The sequence below is a fragment of the Mycteria americana genome, unplaced genomic scaffold (genome assembly GCF_035582795.1).
Source record: "Mycteria americana isolate JAX WOST 10 ecotype Jacksonville Zoo and Gardens unplaced genomic scaffold, USCA_MyAme_1.0 Scaffold_124, whole genome shotgun sequence".
Lineage (NCBI taxonomy): Eukaryota > Metazoa > Chordata > Aves > Ciconiiformes > Ciconiidae > Mycteria > Mycteria americana.
Window position 1 is genome coordinate 65,319 of NW_027445464.1, and position 23,858 is coordinate 89,176.

At 65.2% G+C, this 23,858-nt stretch overlaps 1 protein-coding gene across 2 annotated transcripts in view; it reads left to right on the top strand.

The window, feature by feature from the left end:
• The window catches only part of CHD3 (chromodomain helicase DNA binding protein 3), a 91,417-nt gene that overhangs the window by 52,547 nt on the left and 15,012 nt on the right, over nucleotides 1–23,858 (top strand). For both annotated transcript variants that reach the window (XM_075489314.1, XM_075489315.1), the window contains 7 exons: nucleotides 2,109–2,275; nucleotides 5,129–5,306; nucleotides 11,270–11,335; nucleotides 13,998–14,083; nucleotides 16,391–16,524; nucleotides 21,886–22,030; nucleotides 23,018–23,180. In XM_075489314.1, the coding sequence (XP_075345429.1) occupies nucleotides 2,109–2,275; nucleotides 5,129–5,306; nucleotides 11,270–11,335; nucleotides 13,998–14,083; nucleotides 16,391–16,524; nucleotides 21,886–22,030; nucleotides 23,018–23,180 (939 nt within the window). The remainder of the gene's footprint in view (nucleotides 1–2,108; nucleotides 2,276–5,128; nucleotides 5,307–11,269; nucleotides 11,336–13,997; nucleotides 14,084–16,390; nucleotides 16,525–21,885; nucleotides 22,031–23,017; nucleotides 23,181–23,858) is intronic.

Genomic DNA, 23,858 nt, shown 5'->3' on the forward strand with positions numbered 1-23,858 from the left:
CTGTGTGGGCCCATGTTAGAACGTGTTGGACCATATTGGGCCATATTGAACTCTGTTGGGCCATGTCAGGCCGTGTTGGGCTGTGTGGGGCCATGTTGGACCATGTCGGGCTGTATTGGGCCATGCTGGACCATGTTGGGCCATGTTGGATTGTGTTGGGCCATGTCAGGCCATGTCGGGCTGTACTGGGCCATGCTGGGCCGTACTGGGTCATGTCAGGCTGTGTTGGGCCATGTCAGGCCGTGTGGGGCCATGTTGGACCATGTTGGGCCATGTGAGGCCATGTTGGGCCGTGTTGGACCATACTGGTCCATGCTGGATGACCATGTTGGGCCATGTCAGGCTGTGTTGGGCTGTCTTGGGCCGTGCTGGACCATGTTGGGCCATGCTGGGCCATACTGGGTCATATCAGGCCATGTTGGACCATGTTGGGCTGTGTGAGGCCATGTTTGGCCATGTGAGGCCATGCTGGACTGTGCTGGACCATATTGGGCCACGCTGGACGACCACATTGGGCCATGTTGGACTGTGTTGGGCCATGTCAGGCCATGTTGGGCTGTCTTGAGCTGTGCTGGACCATGTTGGGCCATGCTGGGCTGTACTGGGTCATGTCAGGCTGTGTTGGGCCATGTCAGGCCATGTTGGGCTGTCTTGGGCCATGCTGGGCTGTACTGGGTCATGTCAGGCCATGTTGGACCATGTTGGGCTGTGTGGGGCCATGTTGGGCCGTGTTGGACCATACTGGTCCATGCTGGATGACCATTTTGGGCCATGTCAGGCTGTGTTGGGCTGTCTTGGGCCATGCTGGACCATGTTGGGCCATGCTGGGCCATACTGGGTCATGTCAGGCCATGTTGGACCATGTTGGGCTGTGTGAGGCCATGTTTGACTGTGCTGGACCATATTGGGCCATGTTGGATGACCATGTTGGGTGACCATGGTGGGCCATGTCAGGCTGTGTTGGGCTGTCTTGAGCTGTGCTGGACCATGTTGGGCCATGCTGGGCTGTACTGGGTCATGTCAGGCTGTGTTGGGCCATGTCAGGCCATGTTGGGCCATGTGAGGTGATGTTGGGCCATGTTGGTCCATGTTGGACAACCACGTTGGGCCATGTTGGGCCATGTCAGGCCATGTTGGGCTGTCTTGGGCCATGCTGGGCTGTACTGGGTCATGTCAGGCCATGTTGGACCATGTTGGGCTGTGTGGGGCCATGTTGGGCCGTGTTGGACCATACTGGTCCATGCTGGATGACCATTTTGGGCCATGTCAGGCTGTGTTGGGCTGTCTTGGGCCATGCTGGACCATGTTGGGCCATGCTGGGCCATACTGGGTCATGTCAGGCCATGTTGGACCATGTTGGGCTGTGTGAGGCCATGTTTGACTGTGCTGGACCGTATTGGGCCATGTTGGATGACCATGTTGGGTGACCATGGTGGGCCATGTCAGGCCATGTTGGGCTGTCTTGAGCTGTGCTGGACCATGTTGGGCCATGCTGGGCTGTACTGGGCCATGTCAGGCTGTGTTGGGCCATGTCAGGCCATGTTGGGCCATGTGAGGTGATGTTGGACCATGTTGGGCCATGTTGGACAACCACGTTGGGCCATGTTGGGCCATGTCAGGCTGTGTTGGGCTGTCTTGGGCCGTGCTGGGCCATGCTGGGCTGTACTGGGTCATGTCAGGCCATGTTGGACCATGTTGGGCTGTGTGAGGCCATGTTTGACTGTGCTGGACCGTATTGGGCCATGTTGGATGACCATGTTGGGTGACCATGGTGGGCCATGTCAGGCCGTGTTGGGCTGTCTTGAGCTGTGCTGGACCATGTTGGGCCATGCTGGGCTGTACTGGGTCATGTCAGGCCATGTTGGACCATGTTGGGCCGTGTGAGGTGATGTTGGGCCATGTTGGTCCATGTTGGACAACCATGTCGGGCCGTGTCGGGCCATGTCAGGCCGTGTTGGGCTGTCTTGGGCCGTGCTGGGCCATGCTGGGCCGTACTGGGTCATGTCAGGCCGTGTGGGGCCATGTTGGAGCATGCCAGGGCCACGTTGAGCCGTGCCAGGCCCTGCTGGACCAAGTCAGGCCGTGTCAGCAGCGTGTCGCCGGCGCAGGGGAGAACAAGGAGGAGGACAGTAGCGTCATCCACTACGACAACGAAGCCATCGCCCGGCTGCTGGACCGCAACCAGGATGCCACCGACGATGCCGACGTACAGAACATGAACGAGTACCTCAGCTCCTTCAAGGTGGCCCAGTACGTCGTGCGCGAGGAGGACAAGGTGCGCCCGGGTGACGGGGCCACGGGGCCACGAGATAGGTTGTGAAGGGGGGACGGTGGGGATGATGGAGATGGTGGGGACAATGGAGATGGTGGAGGTGGGGATGATGGGGATGATGGAGGTGGTGGGGACAATGGAGATGGTGGAGATGGGGACGATGGAGATGATGGGGACGACGGGGACAATGGGGATGGTGGAGGTGGTGGGGACAATGGAGATGGTGGAGATGGGGACGATGGAGATGATGGGGACGACGGGGACAATGGGGATGATGGAGGTGGTGGGGACGATGGAGATGGTGGAGGTGGGGATGATGGAGATGATGGAGATGGAGATGATGGGGACGACAGGGACAATGGGGATGATGGAGATGGGGACAATGGATATGGTGGAGGTGGGGACAATGGAGATGGGAACAATGGAGGTGGGGACGATGGAGATGATGGAGATGGAGATGATGGGGACAACGGGGACAATGGGGATGATGGAGGTGGGGATGATGGAGATGATGGGGACAACAGGGACAATGGGGATGGAGGTGGGGACAATGGATGTGGTGGAGGTGGGGACAATGGAGATGGGAACAATGGAAATGATGGAGATGGAGATGATGGGGACGACAGGGACAATGGAGATGGTGGAGGTGGAGATGATGGAGACTATGGAGGTGGGGGCGCTGGAGATGATGGGGATGGAGATGATGGGGACGACGGGGACAATGGGGATGATGGAGCTGGTGGGGACGATGGTGATGATGGAGGTGGGGACGATGGAGATGATGGAGATGGAGATGATGGGGACGACAGGGACAATGGAGATGGTGGAGGTGGAGATGATGGAGACTATGGAGGTGGGGGCGCTGGAGATGATGGGGATGGAGATGATGGGGACGACGGGGACAATGGGGATGATGGAGCTGGTGGGGACGATGGTGATGATGGAGGTGGGGACGATGGAGATGATGGAGATGGAGATGATGGGGACGACAGGGACAATGGGGATGATGGAGATGGGGACAATGGATATGGTGGAGGTGGGGACAATGGAGATGATGGAGATGGAGATGATGGGGAAGATGGGGACAATGGGGATGATGGAGATGGGGACAGCGGGGATGGGATTGATGGGGAGGATGGGTATGATGAAGACAGTGGAGATGGGGAGGATGGAGATGGTGGGGACAGTGGAGACAGGGATTGTGGAGACAATGTGGATGGAACGATGAAGACAATGGGAATGGGGATGATTGAGATGGAGACAGATGATGAAGACAGTGGGCATGTGAACGATGGAGATGGGGACATTGGAGATGATGGGGGCGGTGGGGATGACGGAGGTGATGGAGATTGAGATCATGAGCATGGGGGTGATGGAGATGGAAACGATGGGACCAATGTGGTCAGTGACAATAGGGATGGGAACAATGGAAACGATGGAGATGGGGATGATGAGGGCAGTGGAGGTGGAGATGATAGGGAGATCAAGATGGTGGAGGTGGGGAGGAGGAGGATGGCCATGAGGATGGGGATGATGGAAACAACGGAGATGGGGATGATGGTGGGAATGATGGAGATGATGGGGACAATGGAGATGGAGGTGATGGGGATGATGGAGATGAGTGATGGAGGTGGAGATGGAGGTGATGGAGATGATGAGGATGGGGGTGATGGGGGTGATGGAGGTGATGGAGGTGGAGATGATGGGGATGACAGGGACAATGGGGATGATGGAGATGGGGACAATGGAGATGGAGGTGGGGACAATGGAGATGATGGAGATGGAGATGATGGGGACGACGGGGACAATGGGGATGATGGAGATGGGGACGATGGAGATGGTGGAGGTGGGGACAATGGGAATGGGCACGATGGAGATGATGGTGATGGTGGGGACGATGGGCATGGGAGGCGATGGGGATGGGGGATGGTGCAGGTGGAACTGTGGAGCTGGGAACAGTGGAAATGATGGAGGTGATGGGGATGATGGAGGTGGAGGTGATGGAGACAGAGATGAGGGATGATGGAGATGAGGGCGATGGGGATGATGGAGATGGTGGGGACGATGGAGATGGTGGTGATGGTGGGGACGATGGAGATGAGGGCAATGGGGATGATGGCGATGATGGTGGTGGGGACGATGGAGATGATGATGGTGGAGACGATGGGGCTGGGAGGCGATGGGGATGATGGAGATGGTGGTGGGGACGATGGAGATGGTGGCGATGGTGGGGACGATGGGGATGGGAAGCAATGGGGATGATGGAGATGATGGTGGTGGGGACGATGCAGATGGTGGGGACGATGGGGCTGGGAGGCGATGGGGATGATGGAGATGGTGGTGGTGGGGATGATGGAGATGATGATGATGATGATGGGGACAATGGGGCTGGGAGGCGATGGGGATGATGGAGATGATGGTGGTGGGGACGATGGAGATGGTGGTGATGGTGGGGACGATGGGGATGGGAAGCAATGGGGATGATGGAGATGATGGTGGGGACGATGGAGATGGTGGCGGTGGTGGGGACGATGGATATGGTGGCGACGGTGGGGACGATGGGGTTGGGAGGCGATGGGGATGATGGAGATGATGGTGGTGGGGACGATGGAGATGGTGGTGGGGATGATGGAGACGATGGTGGTGGGGACGATGGAGATGGTGGTGGGGATGATGGAGATGATGGTGGTGGGGACGATGGAGATGGGAGGCGATGGGGATGGGGGATGGTGCAGGTGGAACCGATGGAGCTGGGGATGCTGGAGCCAGCGATGACAGACCTGCTGGTGGCACCCTTAGGCCACCGGGGTCTCGGTGGGTGCCCTGGGTGGCCGCTGACGGTGCCTGTGCCGGCAGATCGAGGAGATCGAGCGGGAGATCATCAAGCAGGAGGAGAACGTCGACCCCGACTACTGGGAGAAGCTGCTGCGACACCACTACGAGCAGCAGCAGGAGGACCTGGCGCGCAACCTGGGCAAGGGGAAGAGGGTGCGCAAGCAGGTCAACTACAACGATGCCGCCCAGGAGGACCAAGGTGGGCACTGGGAGGCACTGGGAAGGTACTGGGGAGGCACTGGGAGGCACTGGGAGGCACTGGGAAGGTACTAGGAGGCACTGGGAGGACCTGGCGTGCAACCTGGGCAAGGGGAAGAGGGTGCGCAAGCAGGTCAGCTACAATGATGCCGCCCAGGAGGACCAAGGTGGGCACTGGGAGGCACTGGGAAGGTACTGGGAAGGCACTGGAAGGCACTGGGAGGCACTGGGAGGTACTGGGAGGCACTGGGAGGACCTGGCACGCAACCTGGGCAAGGGGAAGAGGGTGCGCAAGCAGGTCAGCTACAACGATGCCGCCCAGGAGGACCAAGGTGGGCACTGGGAGGCACTGGGAAGGCACTGGGAGGTACTGAGAGGCACTGGGAGGTACTGAGAGGCACTGGGAAGGCACTGGGAGGCACTGGGAAGGTACTGGGAGGACCTGGCGCGCAACCTGGGCAAGGGGAAGAGGGTGCGCAAGCAGGTCAGCTACAACGATGCCGCCCAGGAGGAGCAAGGTGGGCACTGGGAGGCACTGGGAAGGCACTGGGAGGCACTGGGAGGCACTGGGAGGTACTGGGAGGCACTGGGAGGACCTGGCGCGCAACCTGGGCAAGGGGAAGAGGGTGCGCAAGCAGGTCAGCTACAATGATGCCGCCCAGGAGGACCAAGGTGGGCACTGGGAGGCACTGGGAAGGTACTGGGAAGGCACTGGGAGGCACTGGGAGGCACTGGGAGGTACTGGGAGGCACTGGGAGGACCTGGCATGCAACCTGGGCAAGGGGAAGAGGGTGCGCAAGCAGGTCAGCTACAACGATGCCGCCCAGGAGGACCAAGGTGGGCACTGGGAGGCACTGGGAAGGCACTGGGAGGTACTGAGAGGCACTGGGAGGTACTGAGAGGCACTGGGAAGGCACTGGGAGGCACTGGGAAGGTACTGGAAGGACCTGGCGCGCAACCTGGGCAAGGGGAAGAGGGTGCGCAAGCAGGTCAGCTACAACGATGCCGCCCAGGAGGAGCAAGGTGGGCACTGGGAGGCACTGGGAAGGCACTGGGAGGCACTGGGAGGCACTGGGAGGACCTGGCGCGCAACCTGGGCAAGGGGAAGAGGGTGCGCAAGCAGGTCAGCTACAACGATGCCGCCCAGGAGGACCAAGGTGGGCACTGGGAGGCACTGGGAAGGTACTGGGAAGGCACTGGGAGGCACTGGGAGGCACTGGGAGGTACTGGGAGGCACTGGGAGGACCTGGCACGCAACCTGGGCAAGGGGAAGAAGGTGCGCAAGCAGGTCAGCTACAACGATGCCGCCCAGGAGGACCAAGGTGGGCACTGGGAAGGTACTGGGAGGCACTGGGAAGGTACTGGGAGGCACTGGGAAGGCACTGGGAGGCACTGGGAAGGTACTGGGAGGCACTGGGAGGACCTGGCGCGCAACCTGGGCAAGGGGAAGAGGGTGCGCAAGCAGGTCAGCTACAACGATGCCGCCCAGGAGGAGCAAGGTGGGCACTGGGAGGCACTGGGAAGGTACTGGGAGGCATTGGGAAGGTACTGGGAGGTACTGGGAGGCACTGGGAGGACCTGGCACGCAACCTGGGCAAGGGGAAGAGGGTGCACAATCAGGTCAGCTACAACAATGCCGCCCAGGAGGAGCAAGGTGGGCACTGGGAGGTACTGGGAAGGCACTGGGAGGTACTGAGAGGCACTGGGAGGTACTGAGAGGCACTGGGAAGGCACTGGGAGGCACTGGGAAGGTACTGGGAGGCACTGGGAGGACCTGGCGCGCAACCTGGGCAAGGGGAAGAGGGTGCGCAAGCAGGTCAGCTACAACGATGCCGCCCAGGAGGACCAAGGTGGGCACTGGGAGGCACTGGGAAGGTACTGGGGAGGCACTGGGAGGCACTGGGAAGGTACTGGGAGGTACTGGGAGGCACTGGGAGGACCTGGCACGCAACCTGGGCAAGGGGAAGAGGGTGCACAATCAGGTCAGCTACAACGATGCCGCCCAGGAGGAGCAAGGTGGGCACTGGGAGGTACTGGGAAGGCACTGGGAGGTACTGAGAGGCACTGGGAGGTACTGAGAGGCACTGGGAGGCACTGGGAAGGTACTGGGAGGCACTGGGAGGACCTGGCGCGCAACCTGGGCAAGGGGAAGAGGGTGCGCAAGCAGGTCAGCTACAATGATGCCGCCCAGGAGGAGCAAGGTGGGCACTGGGAGGTACTGGGAAGGCACTGGGAGGTACTGAGAGGCACTGGGAGGTACTGAGAGGCACTGGGAGGCACTGGGAAGGTACTGGGAGGCACTGGGAGGACCTGGCGCGTAACCTGGGCAAGGGGAAGAGGGTGCGCAAGCAGGTCAGCTACAACGATGCCGCCCAGGAGGAGCAAGGTGGGCACTGGGAGGCACTGGGAGGCACTGGGGAGGCACTGGGAAGGCACTGGGAGGCACTGGGAGGACCTGGCGCGCAACCTGGGCAAGGGGAAGAGGGTGCGCAAGCAGGTCAGCTACAACGATGCCGCCCAGGAGGAGCAAGGTGGGCACTGGGAGGCACTGGGAAGGTACTGGGAAGGCACTGGGAGGCACTGAGAGGCACTGGGAGGTACTGAGAGGCACTGGGGAGGCACTGGGAAGGTACTGGGAGGCACTGGGAGGACCTGGCGCACAACCTGGGCAAGGGGAAGAGGGTGCGCAAGCAGGTCAGCTACAACGATGCCGCCCAGGAGGACCAAGGTGGGCACTGGGAGGCACTGGGAAGGCACTGGGAGGCACTGGGAGGCACTGGGAGGACCTGGCGCGCAACCTGGGCAAGGGGAAGAGGGTGCGCAAGCAGGTCAGCTACAACGATGCCGCCCAGGAGGAGCAAGGTGGGCACTGGGAGGCACTGGGAAGGCACTGGGAAGGCACTGGGAGGCACTGAGAGGCACTGGGAGGTACTGAGAGGCACTGGGGAGGCACTGGGAAGGTACTGGGAGGCACTGGGAGGACCTGGCGCGCAACCTGGGCAAGGGGAAGAGGGTGCGCAAGCAGGTCAGCTACAACGATGCCGCCCAGGAGGACCAAGGTGGGCACTGGGAGGCACTGGGAAGGCACTGGGAGGCACTGGGAGGCACTGGGAGGACCTGGCGCGCAACCTGGGCAAGGGGAAGAGGGTGCGCAGCTACAGCAGTGCTGCCCAGGAGGAGCAAGGTGGGCACTGGGAAGCACTGGGAAGGTACTGGGAGGCACTGGGAGGCACTGGGAAGGTACTGGGAGGCACTGGGAGGACCTGGCGCGCAACCTGGGCAAGGGGAAGCGGGTGCGCAAGCAGGTCAGCTACAACGATGCCGCCCAGGAGGAGCAAGGTGGGCACTGGGAGGCACTGGGAGGCACTGGGGAGGCACTGGGAGGCACTGGGAAGGCACTGGGAGGCACTGGGAGGTACTGGGAGGCACTGGGAGGACCTGGCACGTAACCTGGGCAAGGGGAAGCGGGTGCGCAAGCAGGTCAGCTACAACGATGCCGCCCAGGAGGAGCAAGGTGGGCACTGGGAGGCACTGGGAAGGCACTGGGAGGCACTGGGAAGGCACTGGGAGGTACTGAGAGGCACTGGGGAGGCACTGGGAGGTACTGGGAGGCACTGGGAGGACCTGGCGCACAACCTGGGCAAGGGGAAGAGGGTGCGCAAGCAGGTCAGCTACAACGATGCCGCCCAGGAGGACCAAGGTGGGCACTGGGAGGCACTGGGAAGGCACTGGGAGGTACTGGGAAGGCAGTGGAAGGGCACTGGGAGGACCTGGGAGGATGCTGGAACACACTGGGAGTTACTGGGAAGGGTTGTGATGCACTGGGCACTCTTGCCTAGGAGAACTGAGGTGGGTACAGGGCAGCTGGGGGCACTGGGAGGCACTGGTAAGGTACTGGGACACATTGGGAGGACACTGGAGCAGACTGGGAGGCACTGGTAAGGTACTGGGACACACTGGGAGGACACTGGAGCAGACTAGTAGGTACTGGGAGGCATTGGGAGGGCAATGGGACAGACTGGGAGGTGCTGGTAAGGTACTGGGACACACTGGGAGGACACTGGAGCAGACTGGTAGGTACTGGGAGGCATTGGGAGAGCACTGGGACAGACTGGGAGGCCCTGGTAAGGTACTGGGAGGCACTGGGACAGACTGGGAGGCCCTGGTAAGGTAGTGGGACACATTGGGAGGACACTGGAGCAGACTGGTAGGTACTGGGAGGCATTGGGAGGGCACTGGGACAGACTGGGAGGCACTGGTCAGGTACTGGGATGCACTGGGAGGGCACTGGGACAGACTGGGAGGCACTGGGTACCCACACCCAGGAGGACCAAGGTGGGTACAGGGCAACTGGGAGCACTGGGAGGCACTGGGTGCTGGTGTTGGGGGAATGGGGGGCACTGGGAGCGTGCTCTGTCAGTACTGGGAGGCACTGGGAGGATACTGGGATGGACTGGGAGACACTGGGGGCAGTCCCCATGCCGTGGGCACTCGCACTCAGGAGGACCAAGGTGGGGTACAGTGCAACTGGGAGCACTGGGAGGTTACTGGGACGTTCCTCAGGAGGCACTGGGAGTTACTGGGAGGGCACTGGGACAGACTGGGAGGCACTGGGAGTTACTGGGAGGGCACTGGGACAGACTGGGAGGGCTCGGGGCTAGCCTGTCCCAGGGCGGGGGGAGGGGGCCGGATTTGGGGGTACCTGGGGGTACAGGGGGATTTGGGGGGGCAGGGGGTGTTGGGGGGGGGAGGGGGGGATTTGGGGGTACGGGGTATTTGGGGGTTCAGGGTATTTGGGGGTTCAGGGTATTTTGGGGGACAGGGGGGTATTTGGGGGGCAGGGGGGATTTAGGGGTACGGGGTATTTGGGGGTTCAGGGGGTGTTTGGGGGGCAGGGGGGATTTGGGGGGACGGGGTGTTTTGGGGTTCAGGGTATTTGGGGGTTCAGGGGGTATTTGGGGGTTCGGGGGTATTTTGGGGGGCAGGGGGGTATTTGGGGGTTCAGGGGGTGTTTGGGGGGCAGGGGGGATTTGGGGGGACGGGGTGTTTTGGGGTACAGGGTATTTGGGGGTTCAGGGGGTATTTGGGGGTTCGGGGTATTTGGGGGTTCGGGGGTATTTGGGGGTTCAGGGGGTATTTGGGGGTTCGGGGGTATTTTGGGGGGCAGGGGGGTATTTGGGGGTTCAGGGGGTGTTTGGGGGGCAGGGGGGATTTGGGGGGACGGGGTGTTTTGGGGTACAGGGTATTTGGGGGTTCAGGGGGTATTTGGGGGTTCGGGGTATTTGGGGGTTCAGGGGGGTATTTGGGGGGGCAGGGGGTATTTGGGGGTTCAGGGTATTTGGGGGTATGGGGTATTTGGGGGTTCGGGGGTATTTTGGGGGACAGGGGGGTATTTGGGGGGCAGGGGGTATTTAGGGGTACGGGGTATTTGGGGGTTCGGGGTGTTTGGGGGGCAGGGGGTATTTGGGGGTTCAGGGTATTTGGGGGTACGGGGTATTTGGGGTTCAGGGGGTTTTGGGGGGGCAGGGAGTGTTTAGGGGGATGGGGGATTTGGGGGGCAGGGGGGATTTGGGGGTACCGGGTATTAGGTGGTGTGGGGGTGCGGGGGTGTCAGGGGGGTGGGGGGGTGTGGGGGCGTTTGGGGGTGCAGGAGTGTTTGGGGGTGTGGGGGTGCAGGGGGCGTTTGGGGTGCGGGGGCGTTTGGGGTGTGGGGGTGTTTGGGGGTGCGGGGGTGTCAGGGGGGTGCGGGGGTGTTTGGGGTGCAGGGGTGTGGGGGTGCGGGGGTGTGGGGTGCGGGGGTGTTTGGGGGTGTTTGGGGTGCGGGGGTGTTTGGGTGCGGGGTGCGGGGGTGTTTGGGGTGCAGGGGTGTGTGGGGGTGTTTGGGGGTGCGGGGGCGTTTGGGGGTGCGGGGGTGTTTGGGGGTGCGGGGGTGCGGGGTGCGGGGGTGCTGACGGTGCCCCCCAGACAACCAGTCCGAGTACTCGGTGGGCTCCGAGGAGGAGGACGAGGACTTCGACGAGCGGCCGGAGGGTGAGTGGCCCCGCCCCCGAGGGCCCCTCTGTCCCCTCTGTCCCCTCCGTCTGTCCCTCTGTCCCCCCACCTCCCCTCTGTCCCCTCTGTCTGTCCTGTCTGTCCCTGTCTGTCCCCCTGTCCCCCCATGCCCCCTCTGTCCCCTCTGTCTGTCCCCCTGTCCCCCCACCTCCCCTCTGTCCCACCATGTCCCCTCCATGTGTCCCTGTGTCCCTCTGTCCCCTCTGTGTGTCCCTCTGTTCCCTCTGTGTGTCCGTGTGTCCCTCTGTCCCCGAGTCCACTCTGTCCCCTCTGTGTGTCCCTGTGTGTCCCTCTGTCCCCCTGCGTCCCCTCTGTCCCCCCATGTCCCCTCTATGTGTCCTTCTGTGTGTCCCTGTGTCCCTCTGTCCCCCTATGTCCTCTCTGCGTGTCCCTGTGTGTCCCTTTGTCCCCCCACGTCCCCTCTGTCCCCCCATGTCCCCTCTGTCCCCTCTGTATGTCCCTCTGTCCCCCATGTGTCCCTCTGTCCCCCCACATCCCCTCTGTCCCCCCATGTCCCCTCTGTCCCCTCTGTATGTCCCTCTGTCCCCCGTGTGTCCCTCTGTCCCCCCACATCCCCTCTGTCCCCCCATGTCCCCTCTGTGTGTCCCTGTGTGTCCCTCTGTCCCCTTGCGTCCCCTCTGTCCCCTCTGTGTGTCCCTCTGTCCCCCCATGTCCCCTGTGTGTCCCTGTGTGTCCCTCTGTCCCCCTGAGTCCACTCTGTCCCCCCATGTCCCCTCTGTCCCCTCTGTGTGTCCCTGTCCCCTCACGTCCCCTCTGTCCCCCATGTCCCCTCTCTGTCCCCATGTCCCCTCTGTGTGTCCCTGTCCCCTCAGTGTCTCCTGTGCCTTCCCACTGTGTCCCCCCAAGTGCCCCATGTCCCCTCTGTCCCCCCGTCTCCTGTGTCCCCTTCGTGTCCCCCCATGTCCCCTCATGTCCTTCCATCTCCTCCAGTGTCCCCTCTGTTCCCACACGTGTCCCCTCATGTCCCCCACGTCCCCTCTCTCACCCGTGTCCTCTCATGTCCCCTTTGTGTCCCCTCATGTCCCTCCACATCCCCTCATGTCCCCCACGTCCCCTCATGTTCTTCCATGTCCCCTGTGTGTCCCCTTTGTGTCCCCTCCATGTCCCCCTGTGTCCCCTCTCTGTCCTCCTGTGTCCCCCCGTGTGTCCCCCGTGTCCTCTCTCTGACCCCCTGTGTCCCCCTGTGTCCCCCCGTGTCCCCCCGTGTCCTCTCTCTGACCCACTGTGTCACCTCTGTGTCCCCCTGTGTGTCCCCCGTGTCCCCCCGTGTCCCCCCGTGTCCTCTCTCTGACCCACTGTGTCACCTCTGTGTCCCCCCGTGTCCCCCCGTGTCCTCTCTCTGACCCACTGTGTCCCCCCGTGTCCCCCCGTGTCCCCCCGTGTCCTCTCTCTGACCCACTGTGTCACCTCTGTGTCCCCCTGTGTCCCCCCCGTGTCCCCCCGTGTCCCCCCTCTGACCCGCTGTGTCACCTCTGTGTCCCCCTGTGTGTCCCCCGTGTCCCCCCGTGTCCTCTCTCTGACCCACTGTGTCACCTCTGTGTCCCCCTGTGTGTCCCCCCGTGTCCCCCCGTGTCCTCTCTCTGACCCACTGTGTCACCTCTGTGTCCCCCCGTGTCCCCCCGTGTCCCCCCGTGTCCCCCCGTGTCCTCTCTCTGACCCACTGTGTCACCTCTGTGTCCCCCTGTGTCCCCCCGTGTCCCCCCGTGTCCCCCCGTGTCCTCTCTCTGACCCACTGTGTCACCTCTGTGTCCCCCTGTGTCCCCTCGTGTCCCCCTGTGTCCCCCCTCTGACCCGCTGTGTCACCTCTGTGTCCCCCCGTGTCCCCCCGTGTCCTCTCTCTGACCCGCTGTGTCACCTCTGTGTCCCCTCGTGTCCCCCCCCCCCGAGTCCCCCCCCCTCTGGGGAGGGGTCTGGGGTTGCACTGGGGGAATTGGGGGGGGGGGTGGTCCTGGGTGGCACAGGGGCTCCTGGGGGGTGGGGGCACCCAGGGGTGGGGGTCAGGGTGCCCTGGGGAGGAGGTTGGGGTGCCCTGGGGGGGGGTCAAGATGCCCCAGGGTGGGGGGTTTGGGTGCCCTGAGGGGCATTGGGGTGCCCTGGGGAGGGTCAGGGTGCCCCAAGAGGGGGTTAGGGTGCTGGGGGGGGGTCAGGGTGCCCCAAGGGGGGGGGCCGGTACCTTAGAGGGGTATTGGGGTGCCCTGGGGGTGGTCAGGGTGCCCCTGGGAGGGTCAGGGTGCTGGGGGGGGGGGTCAGGGTGCCCCAAGGAGGGGGGGGTGCATGGTGCCTTGAGGGGCATCAGGGTGCCCTGGGGAGGGTGAGGGTGCCCCAGGGGGGGTCAGGGTGCCTTGAGGGGCATCAGGGTGCCCCAAGGGGGGTCAGGGTGCTGTGGGGGGGTCAGGGTGCCCCAGGGGGGGTCAGGGTGCTGTGGGGGGGTCAGGGGTGCCCCAGGGGGGGTCGCAGTGCCTTGAGGGGCATCAGGGTGCCCTGGGGAGGGTCAGGGTGCTGTGGAGGGGGTGAGGGTAACCCCAAGGGGGGTCAGGGTGCTGTGGGGTGCTCAGGGTGCCCCGGGGTGGGGGTCAGGGTGCCAGGAGTGGGTGCTGACCCCCCCCCCCCCCCCCCCCAGGCCGGCGTCAGTCCAAGCGGCAGCTGCGGAACGAGAAGGACAAACCCCTGCCCCCGCTGCTGGCCCGGGTGGGCGGCAACATCGAGGTGAGGACCCCAGGGTGCCGGGGGGGGGGGGGGCACCCGGATGCCGGGGTCCACTGCGGGGGGGTGCTGGGCTACCAAGGTCCCCAAGGACACCCCAAGGACACCCGGACGCCTGGGGTCCCCAATGTGGAGGGGTCAGGGGGCACCTGGACGCTTGGGTCCCCTCGTTCGGGGACACGAGGTGCCCGGACGCCTGGGTCCCCCCAACAGCGGTGTCACCCCCGGACCCCTGGGTCCCCCCTGGACGCCCGTGTCCCCCCCACGCCCCCCACCCACGTCCCCCTGATGAACACCCCAGTCCCCGGGACACCTGCGTCCCCCTGCACACCCATGTGTGTGTGTCCCACCACCTGTGTCATCGTCATCGTCGTCCCCCCCCCCATGTCCCCCCCAGACACCGGGGTCCCCCCACCTGCCCGTGACCCCCCTGGACACCCAGGACGCCCGCCCACCCATGAGACCCCTGGGTTCCCCCCACCCACCCATGACACCCACCCACCCATGACACCCCCCCCCTCAGACACCTGGATCCTGTGACCCCCCAGACACCCATGACACCCACCCACCCATGACCCCCTAGAGCCCTGGGTCCCCCCACCCACCTGTGACCTCTGGACACCCAGGACGCCCACCCACCCCTGACCCCCCCAGATCCCTTGGTCCCCCCACCCACCCGTGACCCCCCAGACAGCCATGACACCCACCCACCCGTGCCCCCCTGGAGCCCCATGACCCCCCCCAGACACCTGGTTTCCCCCACCCACCCGTGACCCCCCAGACACCCATGGCACCCACCCACCCGTGACCCCCCCCAGACCCCTGGGTCCCCCCACCCACCCGTGACCCCCCAGACACCCATGGCACCCACCCACCCGTGACCCCCCCCAGACCCCTGGGTCCCCCCCCCCCACCCGTGACCCCCTCAGACCCCTGGGTCCCCCCACCCACCCGTGACCCCCCAGACACCCATGACACCCACCCACCTGTGCCCCCCCAGACCCCTGGGTCCTCCCACCCACCTGTGACCCCCCAGACACCCATGGCACCCACCCACCTGTGACCCCTGAACACCCATGGCACCCACCCACCTGTGACCCCTGAACACCCATGGCACCCACCCACCCGTGCCCCCCTGGAGCCCCATGACCCCCCCCAGACACCTGGTTTCCCCCACCCACCCATGACCCCCCAGACACCCATGGCACCCACCCACCCGTGACCCCCCCCAGACCCCTGGGTCCCCCCACCCACCCGTGACCCCCCAGACACCCATGGCACCCACCCACCCATGACCCCCCCCAGACCCCTGGGTCCCTCCACCCACCCGTGACCCCCCAGACACCCATGGCACCCACCCACCCGTGACCCCCCCCAGACCCCTGGGTCCCCCCCCCCACCCGTGACCCCCCCAGACCCCTGGGTCCCCCCACCCACCCGTGACCCCCCAGACACCCATGACACCCACCCACCTGTGCCCCCCCAGACCCCTGGGACCCCCCACCCACCCGTGATCCCCCAGACACCCATGACACCCACCCACCTGTGACCCCTGAACACCCATGGCACCCACCCACCTGTGACCCCCTCAGACCCCTGGGTCCCCCCACCCACCCGTGACCCCCCAGACACCCATGACACCCACCCACCCGTGTCCCCCTGGACACCTGGGTTCCCCCACCCACCTGTGACCCCTGAACACCCATGGCACCCACCCACCTGTGACTCCCCCAGACCCCTGGGTCCCCCCACCCACCCGTGACCTCCCAGACACCCATGACACCCACCCACCCGTGCCCCCCCCAGACCCCTGGGTCCCCCCCCCACCCATGACCCCCCCAGACACCTGGTTTCCCCCACCCACCCGTGCCCCCCCCAGACCCCTGGGTCCCCCCACCCACCCATGACCCCGCCAGACACCCATGACACCCACCCACCTGTGACCCCCTGGACCCCTGGGTCCCCCCACCCACCCGTGACCCCCCAGACACCCATGGCACCCACCCCCCCATGCCCCCCCCAGACCCCTGGCTCCCCCCACCCACCTGTGACCCCCCAGACACCCATGGCACCCACCCACCCGTGCCCCCCCCAGACCCCTGGGTTCCCCCACCCACCCATGACCCGCTGGACACCCATGACACCCACCCACCTGTGACCCCCTGGACCCCTGGGTCCCCCCACCCACCCGTGACACCCCCGACACCCATGGCACCCACCCACCCGTGCCCCCCCCAGACCCCTGGCTCCCCCCACCCACCCACCGGTGACGCCCACCCACCGGTGACGCCCACCCACCCGTGCCCCCAGGTGCTGGGCTTCAACACGCGGCAGCGCAAGGCCTTCCTGAACGCGGTGATGCGGTGGGGGATGCCCCCCCAGGACGCCTTCACCTCCCAGTGGCTCGTCCGCGACCTGCGCGGCAAGACCGAGAAGGAGTTCAAGTAGGTGACATCGGGGACGGGCGGTGACATCGGGGACGGGCGGCGGCGTGGGAGACAGGCGGTTGGCGCTGGGGACAGGCGGTGGCACCGGGGACAGGCGGTGGCAGCAGAGACAGGCGGTGGCACCGGGGACAGGCGGTGGCACTGGGGACAGGCAGTGGTGTTGGGGACAGGCAGTGGCATTGGGGACAGGCGGTGGTGTCAGGGACAGGCGGTGGCACTGGGGACAAGTGGTGGCAGCAGGGACAGGCAGTGGCACTGGGGACAGGCGGTGGCACTGGGGACAAGTGGTGGCACTGGGGACAGGCGGTGGTGTCAGGGACAGGTGGTGGCACTGGGGACAGGCAGTGTGTTGGGGACAGGTGGTGGTGTCGGGGACAGGCGGTGGCACTGGGGACAGGTGGTGGCAGCAGAGACAGGCAGTGTGTCGGGGACAGGTGGTGGCACCGGGGACAGGCGGTGGCACTGGGGACAGGCAGTGGCAGCAGGGACAGGCAGTGGTGTTGGGGACAGGTAGTGGCACTGGGGACAGGCGGTGGTGTCAGGGACAGGCGGTGGCACTGGGGACAGGTGGTGGCAGCAGGGACAGGCAGTGGTGTCGGGGACAGGTGGCACTGGGGACAGGCGGTGGCAGCAGGGACAGGCAGTGGTGTCGGGGACAGGCGGTGGCACTGGGGACAGGTGGTGGCAGCAGGGACAGGCAGTTGATGCTGGGGACAGGTGGTGGCACTGGCAACAGGCGGTGACACCGGGGACAGGCGGTGGCACCGGGGACAGGTGGTGGTGTTGGGGACAGGTGGTGGCAGCAGGGACAGGCAGCTGGCGCTGGGGACAGGCGGTGACACCAGGGACAGGCAGCGGCACCAGGACAGGCAGTAGTGTTGGGGACAGGTGGTGGCACTGGGGACAGGTGGTAGTGTTGGGGACAGGTGGTGGCATCGGGGACAGGTGGTGGTGCTGGGGACAGGCGGTGACATCGGGGACAGGTGCTGGCGTCAGGGACAGGTGGTGGCACGGCGGACAGGCAGTTGGCACTGGGGATAGGTGGTGGCACCGGGGACAGGCGGTGACACCGGGGATAGGCGGTGGCACCGGGGACAGGCAGTGGTGTTAGGGACAGGCGGTGGTGTTAGGGACAGGCGGTGGCACCGGGGACAGGTGATGGTGCTGGGGACAGGCAGTGGCACCAGGGACAGGCGGTGGCACTGGGGACAGGTGGTGACACCGGGGATAGGCAGTGGCACCAGGGACAGGTGACGGCACTGGGGACAGGCAGTGGGATCAGGGACAGGCGGTGGCACCAGGGACAGGCGGTGACACTGGGGACAGGCAGTGGGATCAGGGACAGGCGGTGGCACCAGGGACAGGCGGTGGCACTGGGGACAGGTGGTGGCACCGGCACAGTGGGGCAGGGTGGTGGGGCGCCCGTGTGTCCCCCCGTGTTCTTGTGTCCCCCACGTCCTCGTGTCCTCGTGTTGTCCCCACGTCACCCATGTCCCCGTGTCTTTGTTCTCATGTGCATGTCCCCATGTCCCCATGTGTCCCCATGTGTCCCCATGTCCTCATGTTGTCCCCATGTCCCCACGTCACCCATGTCCCCATGTCTTTGTCCCCATGTGTCCCCCATGTCCCCATGTGTCCCCCATGTCCCCATGTGTGTCCCCATGTCCTCATGTTGTCCCCATGTCCCCACGTCACCCATGTCCCCCTGTCTTTGTCCCCATGTGTCCCCCATGTCCCCACGTGTGTCCCTGTATCCTTTTGTCCTCATGTCCCCCCATGTCCCCATGTGTGTCCCCATGTCCTCATGTTGTCCCCATGTCCCCATGTCACCCATGACCCCGTGTCTTTGTCCCCATGTGTCCCCCATGTCCCCCTGTGTGTCCCCATGTCCTCATGTTGTCCCCATGTCCCCACGTCACCCATGTCCCCCTGTCTTTGTCCCCATGTGCCCCCATGTCCCCATGTGTCCCCCATGTCCCCACGTGTGTCCCTGTATCCTTTTGTCCTCATGTCCCCCCATGTCCCCATGTGTGTCCCCATGTCCTCATGTTGTCCCCATGTCCCCAAATCACTCATGTCCCCATGTCTTTGTCCCCATATGTGTCCCCCATGTCCGCATGTGTCCCCCATGTCCCCACGTGTGTCCCTGTATCCTTTTGTCCCCATGTCCTCCCCCATGTCCCCATGTCCTTATGTCCCCATGTGAGTCCCCCATGTCCCCATGTCCTCGTGTCCCCTGTGTCCCCATATATGTCCCCATGCTTTATTGTCCCGTGTCCCCCTATGTCCCCCCACATGCTCATAGTGTCCCCATGTCCTTATGTCCCCGCATGTCCACATGTCCCCATGTGCATCCCCGTGTCCCTATGTTTGTCACCATGTCCTTATGTCCCCGTGTCCCCCCATCTCCCTGTGTGTCCCCACCTTCCCGTGTCCTTCTGTGCCCCCCCATGTCCCTCTGTGTCCCCATGTCCCTGCGCATCCCCATCGTCCCATGTCACTCTGTCCCCCCCGTCCCTGCGTGTCCCCACCTTCTCATGTCCCACCATGTCCCCATTGTCCCTTGTCCTTCTGTGTCCCCTTGTCCCTGCGTGTCCCCATCTTCTCACGTCCCCCCATGTCCCCATTGTCCCTTGTCCTTCTGTGTCCCCGTGTCCCTGTGTGTCCCCATCTTCTCACGTCCCCCCATGTCCCCATTGTCCCTTGTCCTTCTGTGTCCCCGTGTCCCTGTGTGTCCCCATCTTCTCATGTCCCCCCATGTCCCCATCGTCCCTTGTCCTTCTGTGTCCCCGTGTCCCTGTGTGTCCCCATCTTCTCACGTCCCCCCATGTCCCCATTGTCCCTTGTCCTTCTGTGTCCCCGTGTCCCTCTGTGTCCCCATCTTCTCACGTCCCCCCATGTCCCCATTGTCCCTTGTCCCTGTGTGTCCCCATCTTCTCATGTCCCCCCATGTCCCCATCGTCCCTTGTCCTTCTGTGTCCCCGTGTCCCTGTGTGTCCCCATCTTCTCACGTCCCCCCATGTCCCCTTTGTCCCTTGTCCTTCTGTGTCCCCGTGTCCCTGTGTGTCCCCATCTTCTCACGTCCCCCCATGTCCCCATTGTCCCTTGTCCTTCTGTGTCCCCGTGTCCCTCTGTGTCCCCATCTTCTCACGTCCCCCCATGTCCCCATTGTCCCTTGTCCCTGTGTGTCCCCATCTTCTCACGTCCCCCCATGTCCCCATTGTCCCTTGTCCTTCTGTGTCCCCATGTCCCTCTGTGTCCCCATCTTCTCACGTCCCCCCAGGTCCCCATTGTCCCTTGTCCCCCTGTGTCCCCATCTTCCTGTGTCCCCATTATCTCGTGTCCCTCTGTGTCCCCCCGTGTCCCAGTGTCCCCGTGCCCCCCCATCGTCCCGTGTCCCCGTGCCGCGTGATGAGCCCTTACTCAGCCGAGCGCCATCGCTGTCGGTTTTCCTGGGGACCGGACGAGCCCGTGTCCCCCTCACCCCGACACAGAGTCACCCCCGTGGTCCCCATGTCCCCTCGGGGGGCCGGGTCTGGCCCAGGGGACGCCAGAGCGGTGGCAGGACCCGGCCAGAGCTGGCACAACTCGGGACGGGCGCTGTGATGAGGGGACAGGCTGATGGCGCGGGGACACCGGGGCCGTCAGGGATGCTGGGGACACTGGGGTCAGGGATGTTGGGGACAGTTGGGGACCTTGGCGATAAGGACAGGGCCCCTGGAGATGGGGACGCTGGGGACAGGGACAGCCATAGAGACCCCAGAGGACGGGGACAGAGACCCAGGGATGGGGACTGTGGGGACAGGGACTATGGGGACAGGGATCCTGAGCATGGGGACAGGGGACACTGGGGACAGGAGCTCTGGAGACAAGGGACACGTGGGACAGGGACTCTGTGGAGGGGGACTATGGGGACAAGGGACCCTGGGGACAGCGTCTATGGGGTCAAGGGACCCTAGGGACAGGCACCCTGGGGATGGGGACAGGGACCCTGAGAATGGGGTCTGAGGGGATGACCTTGAGGACAGGGACAAGGGACCAGGGGGACGGGGTCTGTGGGGACAGTGGAGCCTGGGGACAGGGACCCTGGGGAGGGGTTCTATGGGGACAAGGGACCCTGGGGACAGGGACCTTAGGGGTGGGGACCCTGAGAATGGGGTCTGTGGGGACAAGGGACTCTGGGGACAGGGACTATCGGGATGAGACCTTGATGACAGGGACAAGGGACACTGGGGACAGGGAGCCTGGGGAGGGGGTCTATGGGGACAAGGGACGCTGGGGACAGGGACCCTGGGGAGGGGGTCTGTGGGGACAAGGGACGCTGGGGACAGGGACCCTGGGGAGAGGGTCTATGGGGACAAGGGACCCTGGGGACAGGGACTATCAGGACAAGACTTTGATGACAGGGACAAGGGACCCTGGGGACAGGGACCTTGGGGGTGGGGACCCTGAGAATGGGGTCTGTGGGGACAAGGGACTCTGGGGACAGGGACTATCAGGACAAGACCTTGATGACAGGGACAAGGGACCCTGGGGACAGGGACCCTGGGGACAGGGTCTATGGGGACAAGGGACCGTGGGGACAGGGACCTTGGGGGTGGGGACCGTGAGAATGGGGTCTGTGGGGACAAGGGACCCTGGGGATGAGGTCTATGGGGACAAGGGACCCTGGGGACAGGGACCCTGGGGACGGGGTCTATGGGGACAAGGGACCCTGTGGACAGGGACTGTCGGGACAAGACCTTGATGACAGGGACAAGGGACCCTGGGGACAGGGACCCTGGGGAGGGGTTCTATGGGGACAAGGGACCCTGGGGACAGGGACCTTAGGGGTGGGGACCCTGAGAATGGGGTCTGTGGGGACAAGGGACCCTGGGGATGAGGTCTATGGGGACAAGGGACCCTGGGGACAGGGACCCTGGGGAGAGGGTCTATGGGGACAAGGGACCCTGGGGACAGGGACCTTAGGGGTGGGGACCCTGAGAATGGGGTCTGTGGGGACAAGGGACCCTGGGGATGAGGTCTATGGGGACAAGGGACCCTGGGGACAGGGACCCTGGGGAGGGGGTCTATGGGGACAAGGGACCCTGGGGACAGGGACCTTAGGGGTGGGGACCCTGGGGAGGGGCTCTCTGGGGACAAGGGACCCTGGGGACAGGGACCCTGGGGAGGGGGTCTGTGGGGACAAGGGACCCTGGGGACAGGGACCCTGGGGAGGGGGTCTGTGGGGACAAGGGACCCTGGGGACAGGGACCTTGGGGACGGGGCCCCTGGGGAGGGGCTCTCTGGGGACAAGGGCCCCTGGAGGGGCCGGGGGGAGGGGCAGCGGCAGATGGTGGCCCTGAGCGTGTCCCCCAGGGCCTACGTGTCCCTCTTCATGCGTCACCTGTGCGAGCCGGGGGCCGACGGCTCCGAGACCTTCGCGGACGGGGTCCCCCGGGAGGGGCTCTCGCGGCAGCAGGTGCTGACCCGCATCGGCGTCATGTCCCTCGTCAAGAAGAAGGTACGGGCCCCCCGCCCCCGCCGCCTGGGTCCCCCCCCCGGGTGACTGGGTCCCCTCTGGGGTGACCGGGTGCCCCAGGGACACCTGGGTCCCCCCCCGGGGTGACTGGGTCCCCCCTGGGCTGACCGGGTCCCCCAGACACTTGGGTACCCCCCGGGGTGACCGGGTCCTCTCTAGGGTGGCTAGGTCCCCCCCCGGGTGCCTGGGTCCCCCCTGGGCTGACCGGGTCCCCCGGACACCTGGGTCCCCCCCCAGGGTGCCTGGGTCCCCCCCCGGGTGCCTGGGTCCCCTCTGGGGTGACCGGGTCCCCCTGACACCTGGGTCCCCCCCTGGGTGGCTGGGTCCCCTCTGGGGTGACCGGGTGCCCCCCAGGCACCTGGGTCCCCCCCCGGGGTGACCGGGTCCCCTCTAGGGTGGCTAGGTCCCCCCCCCGGGGTGCCTGGGTCCCCTCTGGGGTGACCGGGTCCCCTCTAGGGTGGCTAGGTCCCCCTCTGGGTGCCTGGGTTCCCCCCCCCCGGGGTGCCTGGGTCCCCTCTGGGGTGACCGGGTGCCCCCCAGGCACCTGGGTCCCCCCCCGGGGTGACTGGGTCCCCTCTAGGGTGCCTGGGTCCCCCCCCGGGGTGCCTGGGTCCCCTCTAGGGTGGCTAGGTCCCCCCCGGGGTGCCTGGGTCCCCCCCCGGGGTGCCTGGGTCTCCCCGGCGGGTGCCTGGGTCCCCTCTGGGGTGACCGGGTCCCCCAGACACCTGGGTCCCCCCTGTATGTCTGGGTCACCCCCCAGTGCCTGGGCCCCCCCCGATGCCTGCGCTCCCCCAGACACCTGGGCCCCCCCGGACGCCTGGGCCCCCGGACGCCTGGGCCCCCCCCCCCCGATGCCTGGGCCCCCCCAAACACCTGGGCCCCCCCCCCCCGGACACCTGGGCCCCCCCAAACACCTGGGGTCCCCCCCCCAATGCCTGGGCCCCCCCAAACACCTGGGCCCCCCCGCAGGTGCAGGAGTTCGAGCACATCAACGGGCGCTGGAGCCTTCCCGAGCTGGCCCCGGAGCCCAGCGCCGACTCCAAGCGCTCGTCCCGCGCCTCCTCCCCCGCCAAGACCTGTCCCCCCAGCCCCGAGCAGAGCGGCCCCCCCAGCCCCGGCCCCCCCACTCCCGGTACCGGGGACACGGAGCGGGGACATGGGGACAGGGGGGACGTGGGGGACAGGATGAAGATACGGGCAGGGGGGATATGGGATGGGGGACATGGGGACGTGGGGGACAGGATGGGGACAGGGGATGGGGGGGACCCAGGGGACGGGGGGGATATGGGGGATGGGATGGGGACAGGGGATGGGGGGGGACCCAGGGGACGGGGGGGATATGGGGGATGGGATGGGGACAGGGGGGTTATGGGGGACCTAGGGGACAGGGGGTTATGGGGGACAGGATGAGGACAGGGGATGGGGAAGGACCCAGGGGACAGGATGGGGACAGGGGGACAGGGGATGGGGGGGGACCCAGGGGACAGGGGGGATATGGGGGACGGGATGGGGACAGGGGATGGGGGGGGGACCCAGGGGACAGGGGGGATATGGGGGATGGGATGGGGACAGGAGGACAGGGGGGACATGGGGGACAAGATGGGCTCACAGGGATGGAGGGATGTGGGGGACAGGATGGGATGGGGATGGGGACACGGGGGGCATGAGGGATGGGGAGAGGGACATGGGGACAGAGGGGACAGGGGCTGGGGACAGGGACATGGGGACAGGGGGAATATGGGGGACAGGGGATGTGGACAGGGACATGGGGACATGGGGGACAGGCACATGGGGACATGGGGGACAGGAT